Here is a 21,898-nt window from a genome sequence, read left to right as displayed (position 1 = left end):
TAAATGACTCGGGTAAAGTTTGTAGCATGCTGCTTGTTGTTTTTGTCTGCTTCCACTTGTCTTTGCACTAGGATGCTGTCGGAGTAAATGTGCAGTCATGTTCGTTGTGTTCCACTAGTGCTGTCAGCGTTAATCTGAAATGACGTTAACGCCACAACACGGCAAATCTCCATTAACGAGCTACCGCGGATCGCCCCGTGCGTGGGGCTGGACGGCCAACACGTTAACGAGCTAACAGTGCTAACACACTAGCTCCCACCCATGTAATTGAGCATTGCATGGCACATCCAACATACTGTTTTACTTTAGTCCATGACTCGCTTACCTTCAGGGTCATACGTCACATGAAGACCAAAATAGTTCCAAAGGCCAGATCTGAATGAGGGTGGGGGAGGTTCAATTCGCCATGTTGCAACGAGCTTAGCTTCTGTCTCGCTAGCTTGTGCAGCCTAGGTGGAGTAGTCGAGCACAGATCCACTGAGCGCTCAACACAGACAGCATCGTCAGAAGGAAAGTTGATAAAATAAATTAAAACTTTTGTATTGTTTGATACATATGCGTACCGAACCGAAAGCACTGTATCGAACGGTTCAATATCGATATGAGTATCGTTGCACCCCTACTGCACACCATCATCAGAGACAGGCAGAGTCTGAGCTTTTATCACACAACACTTTTTTACATCTCTAAAACATTTGATTCACTGCTGCCTAAAATGTAGCAGTCAGCCTACGTCCCTGCCTGTGCGGCGCTGGGTCATGTGATCAGGACACCTGGTCGAGGTGGTCAAGGACTAGAAAAGTTTTGCCTTTACAGATTAGAAAGAGTTTCACTGGTTTTATGATTCTTCCACAGCTTTAAATCCATTGCAGCCGGCAGGATCTGGCCCGATGGTTCCTGACTCGGTCTCTTCGGCTGACCTTGACTCTCCTCTGAAGACAGAGCAGTCTCACGCCTTTTTGGGAATTAGTTCAAAGTTTGGATAGAGGGTGTGTTCGAGCAGAAACTCCTTCCTGTTCTCCGGCCGATCCTTTCAACCGTGCCGATTCCCGGCTCTTTGCGTGCCAGGCCCTTTCCGGCCGGGAGTCTGGGGTGTGTTTTTAGCAGGCACGCTGCCGCTGACTTACACCGCTGGTCACTGTGTTAGGGGAAGGGAAGGATTGGCATTTCCCCTCTGAGCCGTCCTCACACAGCCTGAGACACAAAGCTCTGACAATCAGAATCAGGGTCAGACATCAGCGAGGCCGATGAGGATGATTTAATCGTCTCTGTGACAAATAAACCAAACTGAAAGCACGTAAACATCCAGAGCTCTGCAGGAAGGACGCAGCAGACTGTGCCTGAGAAGGCATCCAACTCAGCATAAACAGGAATCCTTCATTTCTAACGTTCCCTCTCAGAGTAATCTTCACTTTCTCACTTTGTTTATTTAAGGGGGAAATCACCTCATTTGGATATAATTCAAAAAGCAAATAAAACTAAACTGAACTAGATAACAGATTATTTGATACGTGATGTCTCCGCTCTGCCCGAGACTCCAGGGAGTCTAAAGGCCTGAAACACTGAGCAGTTGTGTGATTGGCAGATATCAAATAAAAGCTGATGATTCAGTCAGGGCCAAAATCTGCTTATTCAATCTGGACTATGAATCATTCCTGCTCTGCTTCTTTCATGTTGAGGCCACTGATGGTCAGAGACAAACAGAACATCTGAGATGACCGTCCACTGCACGAGGTTAGTGAGATATTTGAGCCTGTGGGCTGTAGTCACACCGAGTTTTTAAAACTGACTTTAACGTTTCATGCTGCACATGAACAGCTTCAGAGGTCCAAGATGACGACAGACAACGGACCGGAGCCACCATCAGTACGTCATCACTCTGCAACAGAGACGACTGTTCATCTGCAATAATAGGGAGGCGTGGCTGATCACTTACAGGTGAAAGGCATGGAGTGGGAAGCGCTGCACTCGTGTCCCTCAGTTACTCAGAAAAACCTGGCAGATGTGTTGCTTTTATTTCAACCGATTCAGTAAACGATTGTACCTGGTCACCGAGAAGAGGAGCATGCAACAAGCTTGCCTGGTGGGAGGCGACGTGTCTCCTAACGATCAGTCGACTCGTAGTCCTCAGACAGACTGGCCCAGGTTTGTAATAATTAGTGCCTAATTTATAAACGCTGACAACAGGGTGCAATCAATCTGAGTCAGTCTGCAACAGGAGACTCGACTCAGCTGGTTTTATTCTGGTTAGAAAACTTCTTCTATCTCATTGTTATTTAGCCATTAATTGCCTGATTATACCAGCTTCACCATTCAATCACAGACTGGCTCCGTCTTATCGCAGTTCTGATGCACCAAAGCAGCTTTGAGGAAAGGAACCAAACCTGGTCCCGGCTTCAAGGCAACCATTTCAAAGGCTGTGAAACTGCAAGCTTAGACAGTCACTTTGGTCGTGCCAGTCGCTGTGTCATAGGATAAAGTACTGAACAAAGCAGCAGACACGACGTTAAATCAGGAGCTGGGTTGCAAAGCAGCTTGCAGATGCAGTTAAGCTGTCGGCCAGCTGACGCCGTTTGAATAGCATGCTTTACGTGAGTTTTACCAGCTGTGTGTGTCAGCTGATGTGTTTTCAGGACGGCAGGTCGCAGGTTTTAGGCGCTGTAACGACCTCTGTGGTAAACTGTCGGCCATGTTTGTGAAAGTGACGTGTGATCATTGGAAGGTGCTGATGTGCTGCTGGGGGGTTAAACATGTCCACGTCTTCTGAGATCGCTTCTATTTTCACCTTCCGTCAGGCTCAGGAGGCGCTGCACCTCCTCCAAAGTGTCCTCAAGAATGAGACCGATGATCCACTCTGCACCCCCTCATCTCTCTTTCCAGTCCCTCCCCCCAGTCCACCCACATTCCCAGGATGCTGCACTCCAGCAGAGATAAAGTTAGCACTGCACAAGTGACAACGTGTTGTAACCGCTACCCGTCATCACCGCCACCACCAGCTCTGGTCCAGATGATGCAACCCTGACTCCCCCGCCCAGCCCTTCCTCACTTTATTAACTGGCTGTGTGTCTTTTTCGATGCTAGGCAACATAAACATGGCTAAATTTAGCCCCGCAGCGTGTCTCAAACCTGCTCTGCAAAGCAGATCCTCGGTGAGTAAATGCAAGAGCAGTGGTGTGGTTTGGCTGACTTTAATAGAACAAATATTTTACACGAACACGTCCACCAACAGAATAAATAGGAGCTAAACAGCTTTAATACAGTGGATACATCTGCATCATAGTGCACTAAACACACAGAGTAGCATGCATGTCAGGAATCGGTCTATTTGTGACCTCAGCACTGCACGTCGCTCAGTTACGTCACCGTGTTGGGTTCAGACTCCACGATAGAGCGATGTCGGCCCCAACGCAGAGACGCGAAGCGCTGACGAACGTCATCAGATGGAAGATCTGATGGTTTATGACACACACAATGATCCCACAGTATGGATGAAGTGGGAAACACTCGGACGAGCCAGGCGGAGCTCTTTCTCTGAGGATCTCGTCTCCTCCACCTCCACAGAAGGAACTCCACCAAGTTTCACCTCCAAGAAGGCGCCACTAATGTAAAACAATTAAGGCGGGGACAGGTGAAGCCTGGAGGCGGATTCTTCCAGGTAGTGCATGCGTTTCATTATTATGAACGTGATATCGCAGGATTGGATGGGAATTGTTAGCACTTAATTTAGCGATAAAGGTCCAACTCGCCGTTACGACCATAACTCAAGAATTCCAATTACAGCAAAATCTGACATAAACGTCTTACAGGATAAATTGGCGAGGAGGTCGTTTTTCTTCACGTTGTTTGTATGGAGAACATCATGGAGTCCGGTTTGAGTTTGGGATAGCGATCTGCTCACGTCATTCATTAATCTCGTTAAGACTCCGCCCTGAGTCGCCTCGTGGGTTTTTAACGGGTTTTCAGATTCAGACGGAAACACAGATAAGTCGTCCTCGGCGGTCTGAGAGCTCTGCCGCGCACGCCACGGCACATGATTACATTTGTGTTGGTCCCTCGGTCCTCGTGTGCAGAGACTTTTATCAGGTTGTGAAACACAGCGAGCAGCGATGATTGTCATGTTTATGTTCGTGACATGTTAATGACCCAATGTGACGCAAAACCATCTAATCCGACGCTCCCTGTAGTCTGAACCCAACATCAGAGGGAAACACAGTCTCACCCAGAAACATCAAACCATGATGACATGTCCCGAAGGAATGCTCTGTGTATCCCGGGGAAACGTCAGAGGCCACAAATTAGACCGACGAGAGCTACAAACTCAGAGAAACGTATACGTTAGAGTACCTTTAAATGTCTTTTATAGCTTATTAGCAGCTTTAGTTAGATACTGTGCATCATAAATGAGTTTTAAGAAGTTGTCAACTAAACACTCATATTATCCAAAATCTTATTTTTTTGAAGCCAAACACTTAAAGGTTCATGTCACTAAAACAGCTGCAGGTACTTTCAGAATAAAAGCATCAGCCGTAATCCTAACGTGTCCTGTGTGGAAACTACAAACGTGCTAAGTTATGTCTTTGAGAAAATTGATGTTTTGGCAATAATTAGATCGAATCCATTTACCTGCTCCAACAATAAACCTGAGGGGCTTTGATTTTGTTACCCAGACCTTTGAACACCCACCGGGTCACCTGTCTGGGCTCAGGGCTCCTCTAATGGGCCCCCAGTGCAGGGTGGGTGTTTGGAGGTTCACATGTTTGTACTCCAGAACCTCGACGACAGATAAATCAGAGAAATCGGGCAGATTTGAGGAGCTGGGACCTGAAAATATTCTGAATTTCTGCTTGAAAAATTGGTTTATCAGCATATTTGTAAAATTAATGACGTGTTATTTATCTCTTAGTGTCAGCAATAAAGCAAGCTTTTCCTCATCCAACACCTCCAGCTGATGAAGGCGTCTCCATTAGTAATGTTTTGTCCGAGACGCGTCCTTCGCTCTGCTCGTCGTTCACATCTGTGGCTGTCCTCGCGTCAGCTGCAGGAGGAAACAGCACAGCGAGGTCTCTGCAGTTTGTAAAGCGTCTCAAATCCTGTTAGTTTGTGTTGTTATTCACTTCAGAGGTCTGAGCTCAGACCACGCAGTACCCGTGGCTCGCCATGAGGGCGGTCTGGCTCTCCCGTCGCTTGTCCTTTTTCTTCTTCTGTCGGACCTTCCAGCAGATGGCGCTGGCGCCCAGCAGCCCCAGCCCGACAGACAGCAGCACCAGTCCCAGCACCGTGATGGTGGACCCGTGGGAGTTGAAGGTGTAGGCCACCGCCGTCACCACAATGCCAGCGATGAGGACCACCACGCCGAACGGGATGGTGCAGCGGTAGCAGGACATCTCGGCGCCGCCCGTCGCCGCTGTAAGCTGGACTTCATTGACATGCGGGACGTGCGTTGTCACGACGACTCTACGATCCTTCCTGGGCTTGTCCCGGCTCAGCTTCTCGGCGGAGATGGACGGCGGCACCTTCATGGCGCTCCGGGGGACCCTGCCACCGCCACCTTTGCTGTGGAGGTCATCGGGCATTGTGATCTTGCTGGCGAGGAACAGGTGAGCCATCTTGATGCAGGTGTCAGGGATCAGCCAATCAGAGAACAGCTAGCTGTGAAGTCAGAAATAAGTTTTTGGTTACATCAAAGACATTAAAGCATCGTTTATGTCTGATATTGTTACACTTTGTTTTATTCCACAGCTGGTTTAAAACCATCAGCCAAGAAGATAAACAGCTGCTACACATCAACGCCTCCTTCCCTTCACGGTGACCTGACTTCAGCCTCTGACCATGTGTGCAGCACCAGGTTGGGATCACGCGGGTCGCTGGGTCAGAGCTCGAGTGGAAACGAGGCCAAACTAACGACTTTCACAGATTAAATGTTACAACGCGTCAGCGGCTCGTTGAGGCGCTGGCACACTTTGTGGCGACATCTGTCTCTCCGAGCGGAAGCGAGAGCCTCTGCTGTAAACGAAGCCTTAACGTGAGGCAGAGGGAGGGCAGCCTGAGAGTGGCCTGAAAGTGAAAGATCACAGGAAATGATGCGAGGCGTAACGAGGGCCCGGCCCCGCTGTAACCTCATTATTTTCACTCCTAATCAACGACTTTTTCTGCTGCAGCTCAGCTCGTTTTCATTAAGACGCGTTGGAGTGACTGTGAGAGATGCTCTGAGCAGAGCGGTGTCATTCAGACCTGCCATAGTCCAGAGAAGCAGACATCTCTACGGCTGCCACACCGAACAGCTCACACCAAATCACTGCAGAAATATGTGGAAATACTGGATCAGAGATAAAAGATCTCTAACTGAATCATTTTTGATTGGAAAGGGCGTGAGAGGACATGACAAAAAAATCATCTTAAAAATGTTCTGATATAGAACAACAACACCGAGTGTGTGAAAGAAGGCCGTCCTCACCAGCACTTAGAGGGTAAGTAGCCACGAGAGCTGCTAATGATGATTAACTGATTGATCCTCGTGGGTGAGAGCGTCTCTACAGAAGTAGACGTTTTGGTGGTTTGCTGGTCTGAATGGTTCAGGTGTGTTAACGCAACCTTTCCAGGAGTCACAGCAGATTCGGCCCTCTGCAGCGGTCCAATCAGAGTGCAGAGCTCAGACCGCTGCGCACGATCGAATGCCGCAAACCTGAAAGAGCTGAAGCTGTGACCGTCTGCTTCTCTGTTTGTGTGCAGTGACCTCACAGCAGCCAGGTTATTGGTCAGGTAATGTCACATGCAGAGGTCAGTTTGGTTTGTATGGAGCAGCTCACAACAACGGTCGCCTGGAGGTGCTCGTTACTGTAAGGTAAAGACACTGCCTGAGACTACATGAGCCTGAAGCTGTCACCTCCCACCTGTCAAACCTTTACACAGGTGCGTTACAGCCGCCTCTCCTCCTCCGTACAGGTGTGATGAAGGGGAAATGAACGTGTGAGTCTGTGGGGACTGACTCACTGCTGGAGCTGCAACACACAGACCGTCTGTGACTGTGTTTGAAAGCTGCTGCGCTGCAGAAATAACATTATTATTGATACAACAGCACACAGTGTCAAATGAAATCTGCTTCAAGAAAAATAAAATCCCAGAAGAAGCAGCTTTAAAAATGCAGACAGTCGTTCCTGCAGCCTGACTTCCACAGAGAGAGGACGAGGCTTTAACGTTCCTCCCTGAAATCAGGACTTTCCCGACATTCCAGCAGCCTGCGTGACTAAACAGTCCCGGCTGTTGCTGTGATTGTGTGGAGACGGGAAAGCTGGGAGCACTTACTGTGTCAGCGAGCAGCCGTCCATCCCTCAGAGCGCCGGTTTGAGTCTGAGCAGGTCGGGGTCTCCTCGGCGTGGAGCCTCCTCTGGCTCGCTGCTCTGCATCGTCCTCACTGCAGGAATAAACGGGGGGAACGTGGCTATCAATAGAAGAAGAGGTCCCCCACCACCGCCGCCACACCCACCCCTCCATACCACCTCCTACCCGAGGAGGAAGCAGAGGTTTAACTCTTTCCTTCCTTCAGCTGCTCTCCTGTCTGTCAGCTCTGCAGCATTGACACCACAGCTACTCCCACATTTGTCTTTAAAACACAGGCTAACATCTGGAATCTGAAAAGGCTGCTGGTTTTCTTTGCTCTGACTTGTTTGACTCTAAAAAGGCGTCACCTTCTTACACCTGTGACTGAAACACACCTGTGCAGAGCCTGGTCACGTTTGTCCAGCTACAGATGAGCCCCAAACGTGTCATGTGAAACGGCACTGCCAGGATCAAACGAGGGTTAAGACGTAGCTTCCAGGTCTGAAGAGGCAGTTGGAAAGTGTGACTAATAAATACAATACTCACCTAAAGTGAAAAATAATGCACGCATGATGAAAAAACCTGATGGTTACCATTACTTACTGGGACTGCAGACTCCTCCAGAGGACCTCCGCCCCGGAGTTAAAGCTCCTCCACATCGGCAGCGAGCGCGGGAGCCTCCGTGCTGCAGCTGCAAACTCGTGTTAACATCTGGGACCAATCAGCTGAACTTTGTTTACCGTCTGAACAGACTCACGTCCACGCTCGTCCGGACATGACCACAGGGCCTGAAAGGCTCAAACTCAGTCACGTATTCAACTTATTAACTAAAGGAATGCGACTTGCTTGCACGCCATATTTCTTCCGTATGTCACATAATCCTAAATGCTAATGGGTGAATCATCATCGTGGCGCAAAGCAAAGATAACGACCTAACATGGGTGCAGCGAGCTGTGGATGTTTCATTCAGTGCTAGTTTCACACTGATTGCATCTTATTTACAAGATGGTATCTTCATATTCAACAACATTTTTAATACAGCAATAATTTATTTTTTCACAGTGCTTAACAAATGGATGAGACTGCCTCCTGCAAGCTTTATGCCACAGCTGCACTAATAATACTTCTACATACTTGATTATTTATTAAAAATGTGAGATTGATGATGATGATTCTGACGTGTGCACCGTTTTACTTCATGTTCAGCTCATTCGCTGCAAGACGAAACCTAAATTATGTTAATAACGTGTTTTAAAGGAAACTGGAATTTTCCTTAAAATAAAGCATAAATTGAAATAAAGTCGAATTCCCACATCATAGCTCTGTGAGGCAGTAAGAAATCATATGTTTGGTTATCCGTGTACAGGTCTGAGAGTTTTTGGCACTGCTTTGCTGTTGTGCGTTTTCAGACACACTGAGGGAGCGACAGACCGCACCTGTGCAGGTTTATTTATTTTCCAAGTTAGTTAGCGGGTTACGTGATTGGCTGTCAGCAGGTGGTTGTGGTTCTGACCTCATGGAAGTCTGCAGGTCAACATCTGGAACAGCAAGCTCATGAGATGCAGGTGCAGCCCACATTAGGAGAAAGGAAAAGTTCAGATGCACTTGAGTCTGCTGCGTTCTGCTGACTGCAGGATAAAGTTTGTCTCCAACCAGGAGAGGAAGAGAGAACAGCTTTTTTAGGATTGCTGCAGCAGGACGGATGTCTGAGTGTGGACACGTGTGGCCTGTTCGGCTTTCATGTGATGCTACAGTTCAGACAAAAAGCAGCTCCTTATTTTTATTTGCAGGAATGTCAGCTTCTCCTCTTTTTTTTTTTTTTTTTTTTTTTCTAAATGACATCAGAAACAGCAGTATGTGACATTACGTGATGGCAGAGCTTCAGTTCATCCTTTGTCTTTTTTTTTTTTTTTTTTTTATAATAAATAGGACAGGGGGAATGAATGAGAGAAAGAGGGGGAGAGAAAGAAAGAAAACCAAAGGGGAGAAGAGACGGTGAGAAGGGGGGGGAAGAGAGAGAAAAAAAAAAGAACTCCTGGGTCACCTGTATGGAGAAAAAAAAACAAACAAACAAAAAAAACAAACAGAGGAGACAGCAAACAACAAAGAGCAACATAATAATAGAGAAAACAAAGCACCATCACAATAAACTAGCTAGTCATAGATATCAATATTTACTAAATAATAAACGATATTGTGCAGCACGCAAGATAGACAGCGCACAGTGTGCTTTGAGGTAGCAGCCAAGAAAGCTTTAGTCCGCGTCTGTGAATACCCATGTGTCAGCTTCTCCTCTGAGACGGCAGCGACTTCAGTCTGTGACCTGCTGAGAGCAGCTGGGAACATCTGGCCTTATTTTCAGCCCTTGAAAGACTTTTGCAAAGGCGTTTGCTGATGAGGGGTCACAGCAGGGCCTCAGCCCCCCGATGAGCCCTTTGAATCGGAACAGGGGGGCCTTGAGACCAAGAGAGGAGAACCCTGCCTGATGTGGGTCATTTCACAGCATCTCAGACTCCCACATGTGCAGTTTGGGTTCAGCATTTGTGCTGACTCACGGGTAAAGACGGGAGTGGAGATGAGGCTTTTGCCTGCCTGTGAAACTTCACCATGACAGATTTTTACAGTAAACTGCTTCGTAAATCTGACACAGGCACTTTCCTGCTTCTAGATCAGTTTTATGACCTGTGGACGAGAAGACGACTTAAAGTCTCAGCTTCAGCTCGTGTGGAAGTGATTTAAGTTCTCGTTTCCTGCTCAGATAAAGCAATCGGGGCGAAATGAAGTGTCTAATGAAGCCTCGGAGGTTGATTGATTTTTCTTCCTGACCTTTGGGACACTCGTCCAGGCACGGCGCCCGAGTGCTAAATCACTTCCTTCCCAGATCCGTTTCTGGGTCAGGGATGATGTGAGCTATTTGCTTTGGATCCGAGTCTCCGGAGACGTCCTCCCGTGCTTCCTCTGTACAACAGATGGCTGCAGGCCGTGCATGTAAAGTGGTGAGTTAGCAGCTATTGGAGCTCACAGCTCCGAGTTCGTGCTTTCCTTCCTGTGAATACAGGTGTGCTTTGTAATCCTACATGCTGATGTTGTTTGGCTCACAACAAAGTGGAAAAGTTGACTTTGCATTTTTGGACCTTCACAGCTCCCAGTTGCTAAAAAAAAACCCTTTTGACTAAAAGTGTGCAGTCACAGCAGCGGCCCCGCGAGGCCGGCCAAACTGCTGAAGCCTGGAAACAGGACGAAGAAAAAACTTGTGGAGTCTGAATTTTCCATGAAGGCATTTTGCACATGCAGGTGTGCAGAAGTAAACCAGAAGCTAACGCTAACCACTGAATGGCCTCAAAGCACTGAGGAGCAGGAACTTAATGGCATCCACAGGTTTTCTGATAATTCACTGGAGAAAACTTCAAAAAGTACTTGTTGGACTCAGTTTAAATGCTCACTGTGTGGTGAGCTCCTTCTTACCTGCGTTTGGTCCAGCCTGATGTCCTGCTGTCACCTGACAGTCACATAACCTCTCAGATAACTTTCTCCATCAGCAGGCTTCCAGAAGATGGCCAATCAGAACAAAGTGTGTTTGGAGGAGGGTAAAGAGACAGGAGCTCAAACAGCCTGTTTCAGTCAATAGGAGATGATGATTCTGATATCTGCAGCTCGTGGTCAGACGGCCTCCAGGCTCTTGTTTGGGCAGAGATCTGGAAGCTTTATCTAAATGAACTTTCCCTTCAGCGCTCATCAGGACAGTAAGATCAGGCTTCAAACTTTCCTTTTTGCTAAAGCATATAGTTAGGGCTGGACCAGGTGACCCTGAATCCTCCCTTAGTGATGCTGCAATAGACATAGGCTGCCGGGGATTCCCATGATGCACTGGGTGTTTCTTCTTCACTCACTGTGTTAACAGACCTCTCTGCATTGAATCATATCTGTTATTAATCTCTGTCTCTCTTCCACAGCATGTCTTTATCCTGTCTTCCTTCTCTCACCCCAACCAATCACAGCAGATGGCCCCGCCCCTCCCTGAGCCTGGTTCTGCCGGAGGTTTCTTCCTGTTAAAAGGGAGTTTTTCCTTCCCACTGTCACCAAAGTGCTGCTCATAGGGGGTCATATGATTGTTGGGTTGAATTTAACTGTCAGACTTTACAGCTGCAGAACTCAGAAAAACATGAAACGCCGTCACTGAAGGTCTTTTTATGTCCTCCATCGACCCCGACCTCCTCCTGCTGCCGGCTCAGTTCAGAAACGTGGATTCATTCAAAAAATGTTTCTGTTTTTTAGACATTTGGATTTTGTGGAGAAAACAGACAGTTTGTTCTGTTCAGACAAGCTTTATTACTGTTTGTTTTCTTATTTTTATTTTCATTCATTTCAAATGTTTTTAAACATTCCCTTTAGTTTCAGTCTCCCGAGTGGGATTTCTAGTTTGAGCTTGTGGTAAATGTCAGAGGCAATATAATATATAAACAAAACTTTTAAAAAGCAGCGACTCTGAATAAGCTCATCAGGCAGTTTGTGATAATAAATTAAAAAATACCCAAACTGAGCACATTTCCTCTATGACTTTATTTTGTTTTCCATGTTAACAGAATTGTTACATAATAACCTGTTTGGACACAGAATGGAAACAAGGACAGAAAAAAACTTTCACACTTTCAAACATGACTTTCAGCTCGTTTCCACCAGAGAAGCAAACACGGAGCATCGATGTCGAAGAAGAAAGAGAGAGAGTGGGGAGTTCAGGAAGTGTGAGTGTCAGGACGATTGTTGTTTGGTATTATTAGGATCAGAGGAAGTCGAGGATGTTATTAGAGAGGGAAAGACATGAGCCAAATGGAGCAAGAGTGACAGGATGCGAACAGCTCGAGCAGATCAAATACAAAGAGGCGAGGAGGTCACGAGCACACGATGAGCAGTCGCTGTTCCAAAAAACCTGAAAAAGAAATTTCAAAATGTGAAACTCAAAAAAAGATGAAACTGACTGAGAGCCTCAGACGGTGAGTGGAGGAAGAGCACGTAGAGGCTCAAAGGAGAGAAAGTGTTCCCATAATTCACTGCTTTCATGCAGACTGGGCGTGTCAGCGGCCGGATGACCTCACCTCCTGATGCAGCCCTGGAGACACGACAGGAAGGGCCTCCATCCCCGCGGTCAGTGGGTCACAGAGAACACACCAAACGACGCGTTTTCATGACTCATCGTGAATCTGACCTCCTGCCACCTCAGGAAAGGTGAGGCTCACAGCCACGCCCACCAAAGTAAAACGTCAGGTAACGAGGCCGATCCCAGTAGACTTCCCAGCATGCACTATGACGGAAACTCGACCAAACCCCCAAACCGTCCAATCTGAGCTCCATGCCGACTGAATGTTGAGTGATGTAATGAAGGGCAGGTTGTAAATAACGAACCTGTTTAAGAGGATATCAGGATGCAGTGACGTGTTATTCACTCTTGTTTTGGCCGTTCTGATGGACGAGCAGCAGGTCACGTCCACCCAGAGGCCTCCTGCTCATTCTCAGGTGATCCTGACCTCACCTGTGAGTGAGTAATGCAAACACACACGAGGTACACGGCGAGAGCTGCACGTCTCTAAACCACTGACTGAGAGCGGCCTGCAGCCGTGCTGACATCTAGTGGTGCAATCAGGAACTACAGTGGAGTGCAGTGGCGCTCATGCGTCAGTTTATTCATGTCTGCCTCTAACATCAGTTTGGCTTTGAAATCAAAGGTCCGCTGCATGTTCGCTCCCACCTGTACTCTCTCAGGATTCTGCAGATGGTTTGAAAGATTGCATCGACCTCAGCCCTGGTTTTAGCTCCTGGAGTGTAACACAGGATATTTCATGGACACACACTCATGATGACGTCCACAAAAGTCAAAGGTCAGTTTTTCAGTCAGTTTTCACCACAGGGCAGCATTTTTAATTGAACTGTGACGTGTGGACAAGCTCACCGCACACATTTATGCACCCAGCCGAAATGAAGGACACTCTGATGCCGGTAATCGGGTTGAGGATGAGGCGGTTATGCAACTCTGGCTCATAACTGTAGAAAGAAGAACACAGACTAAAACCTCACAGTTTCCACGACGTAGAAACTAAAACCTTCCACAATCATTTCAGGACACACTCCACAGTTTAGCGATCTCCTACGTAGCATGCAACGAAACACAGGCTGCTGCAGACACACTGGGAGAGAAATATTGGAGAAAAACGACTCCAGGGCTCAGTGGGAGCTGGCCAGTTTAGAAGCGTTTACTATCCAGTCTGACTGAACTGTGCCCGGGATGATTCTGGGAACTTTCCCACTACGGTGTCTGCAAAAAATGGCATTAATTCTAATTTACTGACCATGCTGTCAGTGTTGGGAAGGTTACTTTTAAAATGTATTCCACTACAGATTACAGATTACATGCCCCAAAATGTATTTTGTAACGTATTCCATTGCGTTACTGAATGTGAGTAACGTATTCTGAATACTTTGGATTACTTAATATATTATCAAGCTTTTTACAACTACATGAATGTGATTTATTACTATTACTGAAGGTTACTCTCCACACCAACACCAGCTAGATGTTTAAATCTTAATATAATGAGTAACAGTAGGTGGACATTAGGTAAGGCTGCACTTTTTGCAGCGATCTCGTATAGAAAACTATTCCTCGCGTATATAAAAACAGGTCTGCGGCTCCGAACCGTAGTAAAGGGACCTCTGGCTAATACGTCGGGTTCGTGTCGGGCTCGTAGCTGAAAACTAGCTTTACTTTGTTGTCTGGGTCGACTTTGCTAGCGAGAGACAGAGAGAGGCGTTGAAAGGCTGCTGCAACGGAGCTTATTGTTTCAGAGTAAAACATGAACACAGCGTACAGTCGAGTCTTAACAGCTTACTCACAGCTGGGCCACACTGCCCATGAGGCTGCATGCTTTATGCCTGTAACACTCTGCCTATTGCCTTCATATTGACCTCCTAGGACCTGGCGTCCACATGTGTGGACATCACATTTTTCTCTACAAGGGCCTGATATCCACTTACGAGGACATTATGCTGCCGCTGTTCTATCAAAATTTGAAACAAATGTCCTCATATGTGGATCTCATTTTTCTCAAAAACAAAAATTAGGAAAAAGAAAATCTGGTAATTCTTTGTTTTTACATTCTTTAGGTCCCAATCAACCCAAATAGCAAAGAAAACTGCATGCCATGAAAGAGTTCAGGTCTCAGGAGGTTAAATCATTTTTGGAACAATAATTTTAAAAAATATTTCTTCACGTCATTATGCGGCTGCAAGTAGGGGTGACGTGGGGCGTGAGATTGAGACTCGGGCATTAGAGCCTCTTAATGCGCGTTTTGTTTGGGTTTCCACCGGCGTGGAATTACCACCAAAGAAAAAGACCGAGTGTAATCCATTTATTTCAACAAAGTACGACAACTGAGGAAGTTCAGGGTCTCTCCAAAGATCCTCAGGATTTTCTATACAGGCGCTGTGGAGAGCATCCTCACACAGAACATGACATCGTGGTTCGGGAACAGCTGTGTGAAGGACCAAAAAGCTCTCCAGAGAGTGATCTGTACAGCAGAGCGCTGCTGCAGGATTGCTCTCCCCCCGCTTCAGGACACCTACACCAGGAGATGCCGGACTAGAGCAGCGCAGATACTGAAGGACCCGTCCCATCCTGGCAACAAACTGTTCCAACTTCTGCAATCTGGTAGAAGGTTCCGCATCTTCCGGGCAAGGACAGAGAGACTCAAGAGGAGCTTCTATCCCCAAGCCATCCGTGCCCTAAACACACACACCCGCCCTCTCACATCATCTATAACTGACTGAGACAGGACTCTCTTCCAGACACTAAACCAAGGCACAATGTACATTTCAATTCCTTTAATTTTAAATATGTTTATATTGTCTATCCTGTAAAATAGTCAGACGTCTATTCATATTAATGTACAGAATTCACCTGCTTGCTGCTACTACTGCACATTCACCCAGTGTATATATATATATATATATATATATATATATAATGTTCTTGCTCTACACGCCCCCCCCCCCCCCCCCCCCCATTTTTGCACATGTCGAGGAGCGTGTCAGGCTACATTTCACTGTGTGTTATACTTGTATAACTATGCATGTGACAAATAAAGAACCTTGAACCTTGAACCAAAGTAACTGAATACCACCTTTTTAAACAGTAACTGCCCATATGGAAAAGAAATAGTAAAAACTTATATGTGATTACTCATGAAAGTGGCCACTTTCTGATTACTTTCATACATTGTTTTAGTAAGTATCCAAAACATACAAGTTTCATTATATAATTTTTCAAGGGATCTTATATCTGTTTTCACTCTTATATGCTTTTCATACAGGTTTCACACAAGACAGACACAAATTTTATAAGATTTATATATGTCTTTTCCATTTGGGTGTAACAGAATACAGTTACTCATATTTTGTATTTTGAATACGTAACGCTGGTACATGTGCTCCGTTACTCCCCAGCACTGCATGCCGTCTACATCTTTTCTTCACAAGTGCTTCAAAGTATCCGTGACTGCACATTTCACATCATGTGTTGAACCACTTTAAAGTTCTTTAAAGCATCGTCACGGGGACCGAAGAAAATGGGATTCATATTCAACAAAATTTGAAAGCAAGTGCCATCAGTCAGCATCTGTCTCAGATCATCTAGCACATAGGTGTCAAACTCTGGCCCGCGGGCCAAATTTGGCCCGCAGCCTAATTACATTTGGCCCGCGAAGCCATACCAAATGACTATCAGAGCTGGCCTACTGGTATTATACAGCTAATATATATATTGTTTAGTATTAAGCTTTGCTTGTTCCATATTCAGTTTTTCAGCAAAACGTGTTCGAGTCCATAAGAAAAGATTCATTCTCATATCTGGAGGAAGATTTTTTTTTAAATAAATATTAATGTTAGCCCGCGACTTTGTTCCAGATTTGAATTTTGGCCCACTGTGTATTTGAGTTTGACACCCCTGATCTAGCACAGAGTAGCGTTGACTGACACGTGATGTGCTCAAAGTTGGGCTTCAAACCTGCATCCCTGTTTGGGTCTAGCCTCTACTCAGAGTCCTTATCTCCTGACCTGCACTGCCCTTTGTGGACCTTCTGCAGTTCTGCTAAATCCACTGGAAAGGTCTGGCAGTAGGCTACAATGTTCTGGATCTTAAAGTTGAGGAAGTGCACGGGAAAGCCAAACTTCTGCAGTTTGCGGACAAACTTCCTGGCCGCCAGGCGCGACTCCTCCACACTTATTAAAAGAAAGAGGAAGCAAGGAGATGGTTGGAAACCCACCGTGCTGCACCATAGTCTGAGGAGATGTGAATCCAGACAAACCTCTTGGTTCCCAGGCAGATGATTTTCCCAGTTCGGAAGATGGTCGCTGTTGCTTTTGGCTCCCGGATCCTAGCGATGATCCCTGTGAAATACTGAAAAACAGCAAGAATGAAAACCAGTGCCGGGCTTATTATGTCTTCACGTAGATCACGCGTTCAGGTCTCTGCACCTGTGGTTTGTACTGCACGTTCCACATCCTACGAGCAATGAACTTCAGGTCCAAACAGCAGCCCAGGTCCACTGTGGAGATGACGTTACTGCACGCAAACACATAAAAACACAAGAGTCACAGCTGCGTGTTCAAGCCGCAGAGCCGTCATTGGACAGAAGCAGACTGTGATCTCTGCGGTGATACCATATCACTGGGGCGAGATTCGACGACTTCTCCTTCAGTGTCTCAGGGTCCTCCGGGGTCCCGGGTTTAACAGGAAGGGCCTTCAGTTCAGACGAGGAGGACGCACACGTGGGCTTAGCTTCTGCTGAGGAATTCTGGGAGCTGATGTCTCGTGACTGCGTGCCGGCGATCCCGCTCTCTGCAGTCCGATCCTCCTTCTTACAGATCCTGTCTGAGGCACGAACAAGAGCAGCAGAGCTGAAAGTACCACAAACTGCAGTTCCTCTGACGTCCACTCGAGGCTCCAAAACCAACTGTCACTAAGTGCTAATTAGCAGTTATGGATTAACAGTATATGGATGCAGCTCGGTCACTGCTCAGCGCTCCACCCAGTCATGATCGCACCGTGTGCAGAGTGTTGTCGGCTCTGTTGTCGTACCTGCATCGTCACAGGTGACCGTGTTCAGTGTCAGGAGCTCATCAGGCAATAACTTGAAAAACAGCTCCTCCTCGCCGACCTCCTCGCTGACATCCTCTGTCCTCCTGGGGTTCTGCAGCAAGAAGAGAATCTGCCTATGTGCTAACGTGGTGCTACATGTTTCTGCTCTGTGTGGTGTCCAGAAATGAACAAGCTCAGTGTCGATAACTCCAGGTCCAACCTTCACATCCTGAAATCAGTCCAACTCAAAAATGGTCTGAATTCCTCTCCAGTGAAACGACTGGTCACTGTTCACCGTGGTGTCAGGTTAAAGTTTAACACCCAGCTGTTAGTAGTTAGCAGGTTAGCTGGCTAGTTTCAGTATATAGTCTGTGACGACTGCAGCACATCATCATCTAAAGATACACTTTGGCGTGACCTTAACAGGCTTGTGTCTGGATTCAATCACTTCTGTGAAGACGAGTGGACCAGAGTTGAAATTTTCTCCACGTTTGATTTTCAGGTCTGAAATGCGGCAGTTTACCGGTTTGATTTTTAAACCAGCAGCTGAAAAAATGAAAACTCACGTTAGCGATGAACTCATCGAAGTATCGCTCCAACGCAGACTCGTCCATGATGCAGGAGGAAGCCTCAGCGATCAAACCCAGTAATAACAGCGAGCCAATAATAAACGTACTGTCAGAGGTTTAGTGTGAAGTTGATTGTTTACATCCAAAAAGATTCAGACAGGAGTCTGTTGCTAGGAGACGAAGATGCTCAAACATGACAGTGAATGATTTTATGTGTTCTTCCAAAAAAATAATTTAAATGAGAATCAAGAGAAAGTGATAAAAACAAATGCTTCACTGCTTTGAGCCACGCCCCCTGCAGGTGGACAGGGTTGCGTTCAGGGTGGAACCCACTGAAAGCATCCCATCGGAAATGCAAAACCTGCTTATTTCAGCTCTCTGCTAGAGTGGCTTTGCACCAACCCCAGTTCTTAATAATCCCCTTCTCTTATTCTGGGCCTCGGTGTCATCACCACCACTGTTCACCCACTGCCTAAAGAGGGACGCTGTTAGCTCCTCCCCCTGAGCCAATACACTCAAAGCAGGTTTGTTCCTGGGTTTTCTTTTACAAAAGCTGCTGCATGCTTCAGGTGGGGTTTCCCATCAGCGAGGCCAGATATGGACATCCCCTCTCTATGACATCATACAGACCCACGAGGGGAACAAACTGTGATAAACTGAGTGTTGAGCAGCCTGAGCGTTGGGCTCAGCGTGAGCAAACGCTCAGCATTACAAACTCAGGCATGTGACAGGGAGAGGGGGGGCGAGTACTCGAGTATCTCGACCTGTAGAGGCTGTTTGTTTAAATTGGGGATGATTACAGCAAACATTCAGCCTCCTTCCTGCCCGCTCTTATCTCCTCACACCCTCCCACCCACTCCACCTTTCCTTCATTCCTTCTTTGTCAGTTATTTCTTCACTTTTTGTTCCTCCCACAGATTCAGTGTGTGTGCCGTTTCCTTTATTGTTTCCTTCTCCTTCATTACCTTTTATCATCATTCAGGTTTTATTTATTTTCTCCCTTTTTTGTACCTCCATCCACCCTTACAGTTTTCCTCTTGTCCCTCTTTCCTTTCTTTCGTGGGGTTTAATGCCTTCATACTCCACGTTCTTATTCCTTTTCTACTTATCATTCATTTTCTTCCATTTCCTCGTGACCTTCCTTATTTCCTTCTTTAACTTAGTTTGGATTTCCCCCACATGTCCTTTCTCATCTCTTTCCTCCTTTAATCCCTTTTTTCTCCTTTCTTCAATCCTTCCTCTTTCCCTTTTTACTTGCATCCCATCATTTGTGGCTTAACTGCTTCCTTTTCTTTCCTTCCTTCTTTTTGACTCATTTCTGTCCTTGCCCATACATTTTGTCTCACATCTTTGTTTCCTTCACTTCATAGCCCCCCCTCCTCACGTCTGTCTGTTATTCCATTTCATTCTTTCTTTTAAATTTGTCCTTCCTTCCTTTCCTTTCAATTCGTTTCTGCCTTCCTTGAACTCATCCTACTTCCTCTCCTTGTTTCTTTACAAATCTTTCCTTCCCTGCTTGTTCCTTTCAGTTAATGTTGTCTTTTTCTTTGATCTGGTACTTTTCCCCGCATTCCTCTTTTTTTTAATTTTGTTTTGTCCTTCCATCATCCTTGTTTCTTCTCCCTCATTCCTTTATTCCTCCCTTCTTTGCTCTTTGTGATTTCTTCCCTTTGATAACTTCTTCCATGTTTTGTTTTGCTTTCCCCTTCATCTTCTTCCTTTAATTTACTCCCTGCTGTGGTCTCAGTTCCTCTTTCCTCCGTCCTTAACTTCATCCTTCGGTCCTCCTTTATCCCCTCCTCCTCCTGTCTGTCCCTCCTCCAGCTGAAGTAAACAGATGAACCGGGAGATACTGAATCTCTCCCTGGGCCCCTCTTCCTCACTCCTCCCAGTTAATTGGGCTCTGGCTGTCTGAGTGGCAGTCGCAGCAGTATTGAGGCCCGGCCGTGCTCCAGATGTGCGCAGAGTTGACCGCAGTGAAATGTGAGCCGCTCCGGCCTGGCTGCCTGTATTTTGGGATGTTTTACACGGGGCAGGACAAAGACACGTTTCCAGGCGGGATCCCGGCCTGAGCAGATGTTCCTGTGCTGGGAGCCGAAGAGGAAGAAGGAGAGGAAGAAGAAGAGGAGGACCCGCGCGCAGCAGAGCGAGGACAGAGACGGTAGAGTTTGCGCGAACATCGGCCTGTTTGGGCAGCGTTTGCTGACAGGAAGTCGGCGTTAATCACTCCCGCCGGTGCTTCCTGCTCGCGCCGCTGATCAGCCACGTGTGGTCGCGCAGCTGCGCCGTGTTTGACGCACGCGAGCGCACGTTCACAGACAGTTACCGGGAAACTTCGGATAACTCCTCAAATTCAAGTAATTACTAAAGAAGGCAGCGAGGGGTCGCAGTAATGGTTGAGCCCTCAGGTTTCCCTGGCAACGTTAACAGCAACCAAGATTAGCAAAGCAGGACTACAAGCTGACAAGTTGTAGTCCTGTAAGCGTAGGCTGAGACCACCGAGAGTAAACGTGACTAAAAGTCTTCAGATTAGATGAAAATTCACCGGAAACGTTTCTTCTTTCTAAACAGACTTTAAATTAGCCTGTTTAGAAATTAGACTTTAAATTAGCCTGTTTAGAAATTAGACTTTAAATTAGCCTGTTTTACACATACAGTGGTACCATTGGTTGCCATGACAACATGGCTGGCTCTCCATTAACTAGTTTTTCCACTATGCTAGCTAACAGCATGAACAAAGCATTACAAGCTGAACCAAATTGTCCCCTTGTGGGACAATTAAAGGATTATTCTATTCTAATGTTAGCTAATATCATCTGACTGCCATGCAGTGTGACTGTTACCACCACTTACCAGCTAACCAACTAACTGGTTTGACCCGTAAGATACCGTCAACCAAAGTAACAAGCAGCATTACTAATTAAACAGCTAATTTATAAGATGAAACCTGCTAATTCAACTTAGAACTCCACATTCTGGATATTGTAATTCTGCAATAACTAATTAATGAAGACGAGTTTCTTAACAGTAGTTCACCAGCTAACACAATTACCAAAGTAGTGTTATGAGATCGACAGACCACGTGACTTTCGCGCATTGCATTGTGGGTACGAGTGGCAACAAAATCAAAACACTGCATCAAGCGCCAGCATTTCCAGCACCGGTAACCATTAACCCACTTGCATTTTATTTGCCCCAAAAACAGTTCTGTACAAAACAACGGAGAACTCGGCAGCTCCGCACGAAGACAGACGTGACGAAGAGTCAAAGAAAGTACGAGGAAGAAATCAAAGGAGTGAAAGGGTCAGACCCACACGAGCACAGAGTGGAGTAAGGACGTCAGCGTGCTGCACAACTTTCATCACGTTTATTATTATATGGTCCTAAGTGAGAGCGCACACACTCACAACATGTTTGGTAGCATCAGATCCTGCAACAAGCCCAGCTCCAGTTTTCTTTGGTGGTTTGGACGACTCCATCTCACAGCTGCTGTTACAGGCCAACGCATCTATGTGTCGTTTCAGGTTGTAGTGTTACACAACATTTTCAGATCCAATAGAAATAAAATAAGTGTTTGGTAATTCATTCAATTCATTGTCTTTATTTATTACTGGCATCATTGTTTCATTCTGTTACAGAATCTCACAGCAAAGAGGCAACATTGTAGAAATCCATCAGCTTTATTAGCTGCTTCGCTGAAAAACAAATCAACAATGCAAAAACAAAACATCAAACAACAAACTGAGACAGTATCACTTGCTTCATACAACACTTGGGCGCATATATGCAGACGTGGCTGTTTTGATCTCGCTCTCTCTTCACCAATCAGATCTGGCTGTGGTAGCAGCTTGAAACCCAGGCTGACAGAGGGGCCCAGTCTGGATCG

The 21,898-nt window shown here is 46.4% G+C and overlaps 2 protein-coding genes across 2 annotated transcripts; both read right to left on the bottom strand.

Annotated features, from left to right (window-relative positions):
• Positions 1-4,498: 4,498 nt before the first annotated feature.
• Positions 4,499-7,404, bottom strand: tmem100a (transmembrane protein 100a). The gene is made up of 2 exons (XM_085361131.1): positions 7,303-7,404; positions 4,499-5,649 (listed from the first exon to the last, which is right to left on the bottom strand). The coding sequence occupies exon 2, from the start codon at positions 5,604-5,606 to the stop codon at positions 5,130-5,132; it is 477 nt and encodes a 158-aa protein (XP_085217257.1). The 5' UTR covers positions 5,607-5,649; positions 7,303-7,404; the 3' UTR covers positions 4,499-5,129.
• Positions 7,405-13,014: 5,610 nt separating this feature from the next.
• LOC146627471 (uncharacterized) lies at positions 13,015-18,057 on the bottom strand. The gene is made up of 8 exons (XM_085361130.1): positions 18,010-18,057; positions 17,444-17,555; positions 17,026-17,236; positions 16,840-16,927; positions 16,671-16,762; positions 16,420-16,584; positions 13,262-13,353; positions 13,015-13,127 (listed from the first exon to the last, which is right to left on the bottom strand). Exons 1-8 carry the CDS (start codon positions 18,055-18,057, stop codon positions 13,015-13,017), a joined length of 921 nt encoding a protein of 306 aa, XP_085217256.1.
• Positions 18,058-21,898: the final 3,841 nt, after the last annotated feature.

Source organism: Diplotaxodon limnothrissa, linkage group LG8 (assembly GCF_057381915.1).
Source record: "Diplotaxodon limnothrissa isolate DT_005_m linkage group LG8, D_limnothrissa_male_GT1.1, whole genome shotgun sequence".
Taxonomy (NCBI): domain Eukaryota; kingdom Metazoa; phylum Chordata; class Actinopteri; order Cichliformes; family Cichlidae; genus Diplotaxodon; species Diplotaxodon limnothrissa.
Note: the sequence above shows the minus strand (reverse complement) of the source record. Positions and strands in the feature narration are given on the sequence as shown.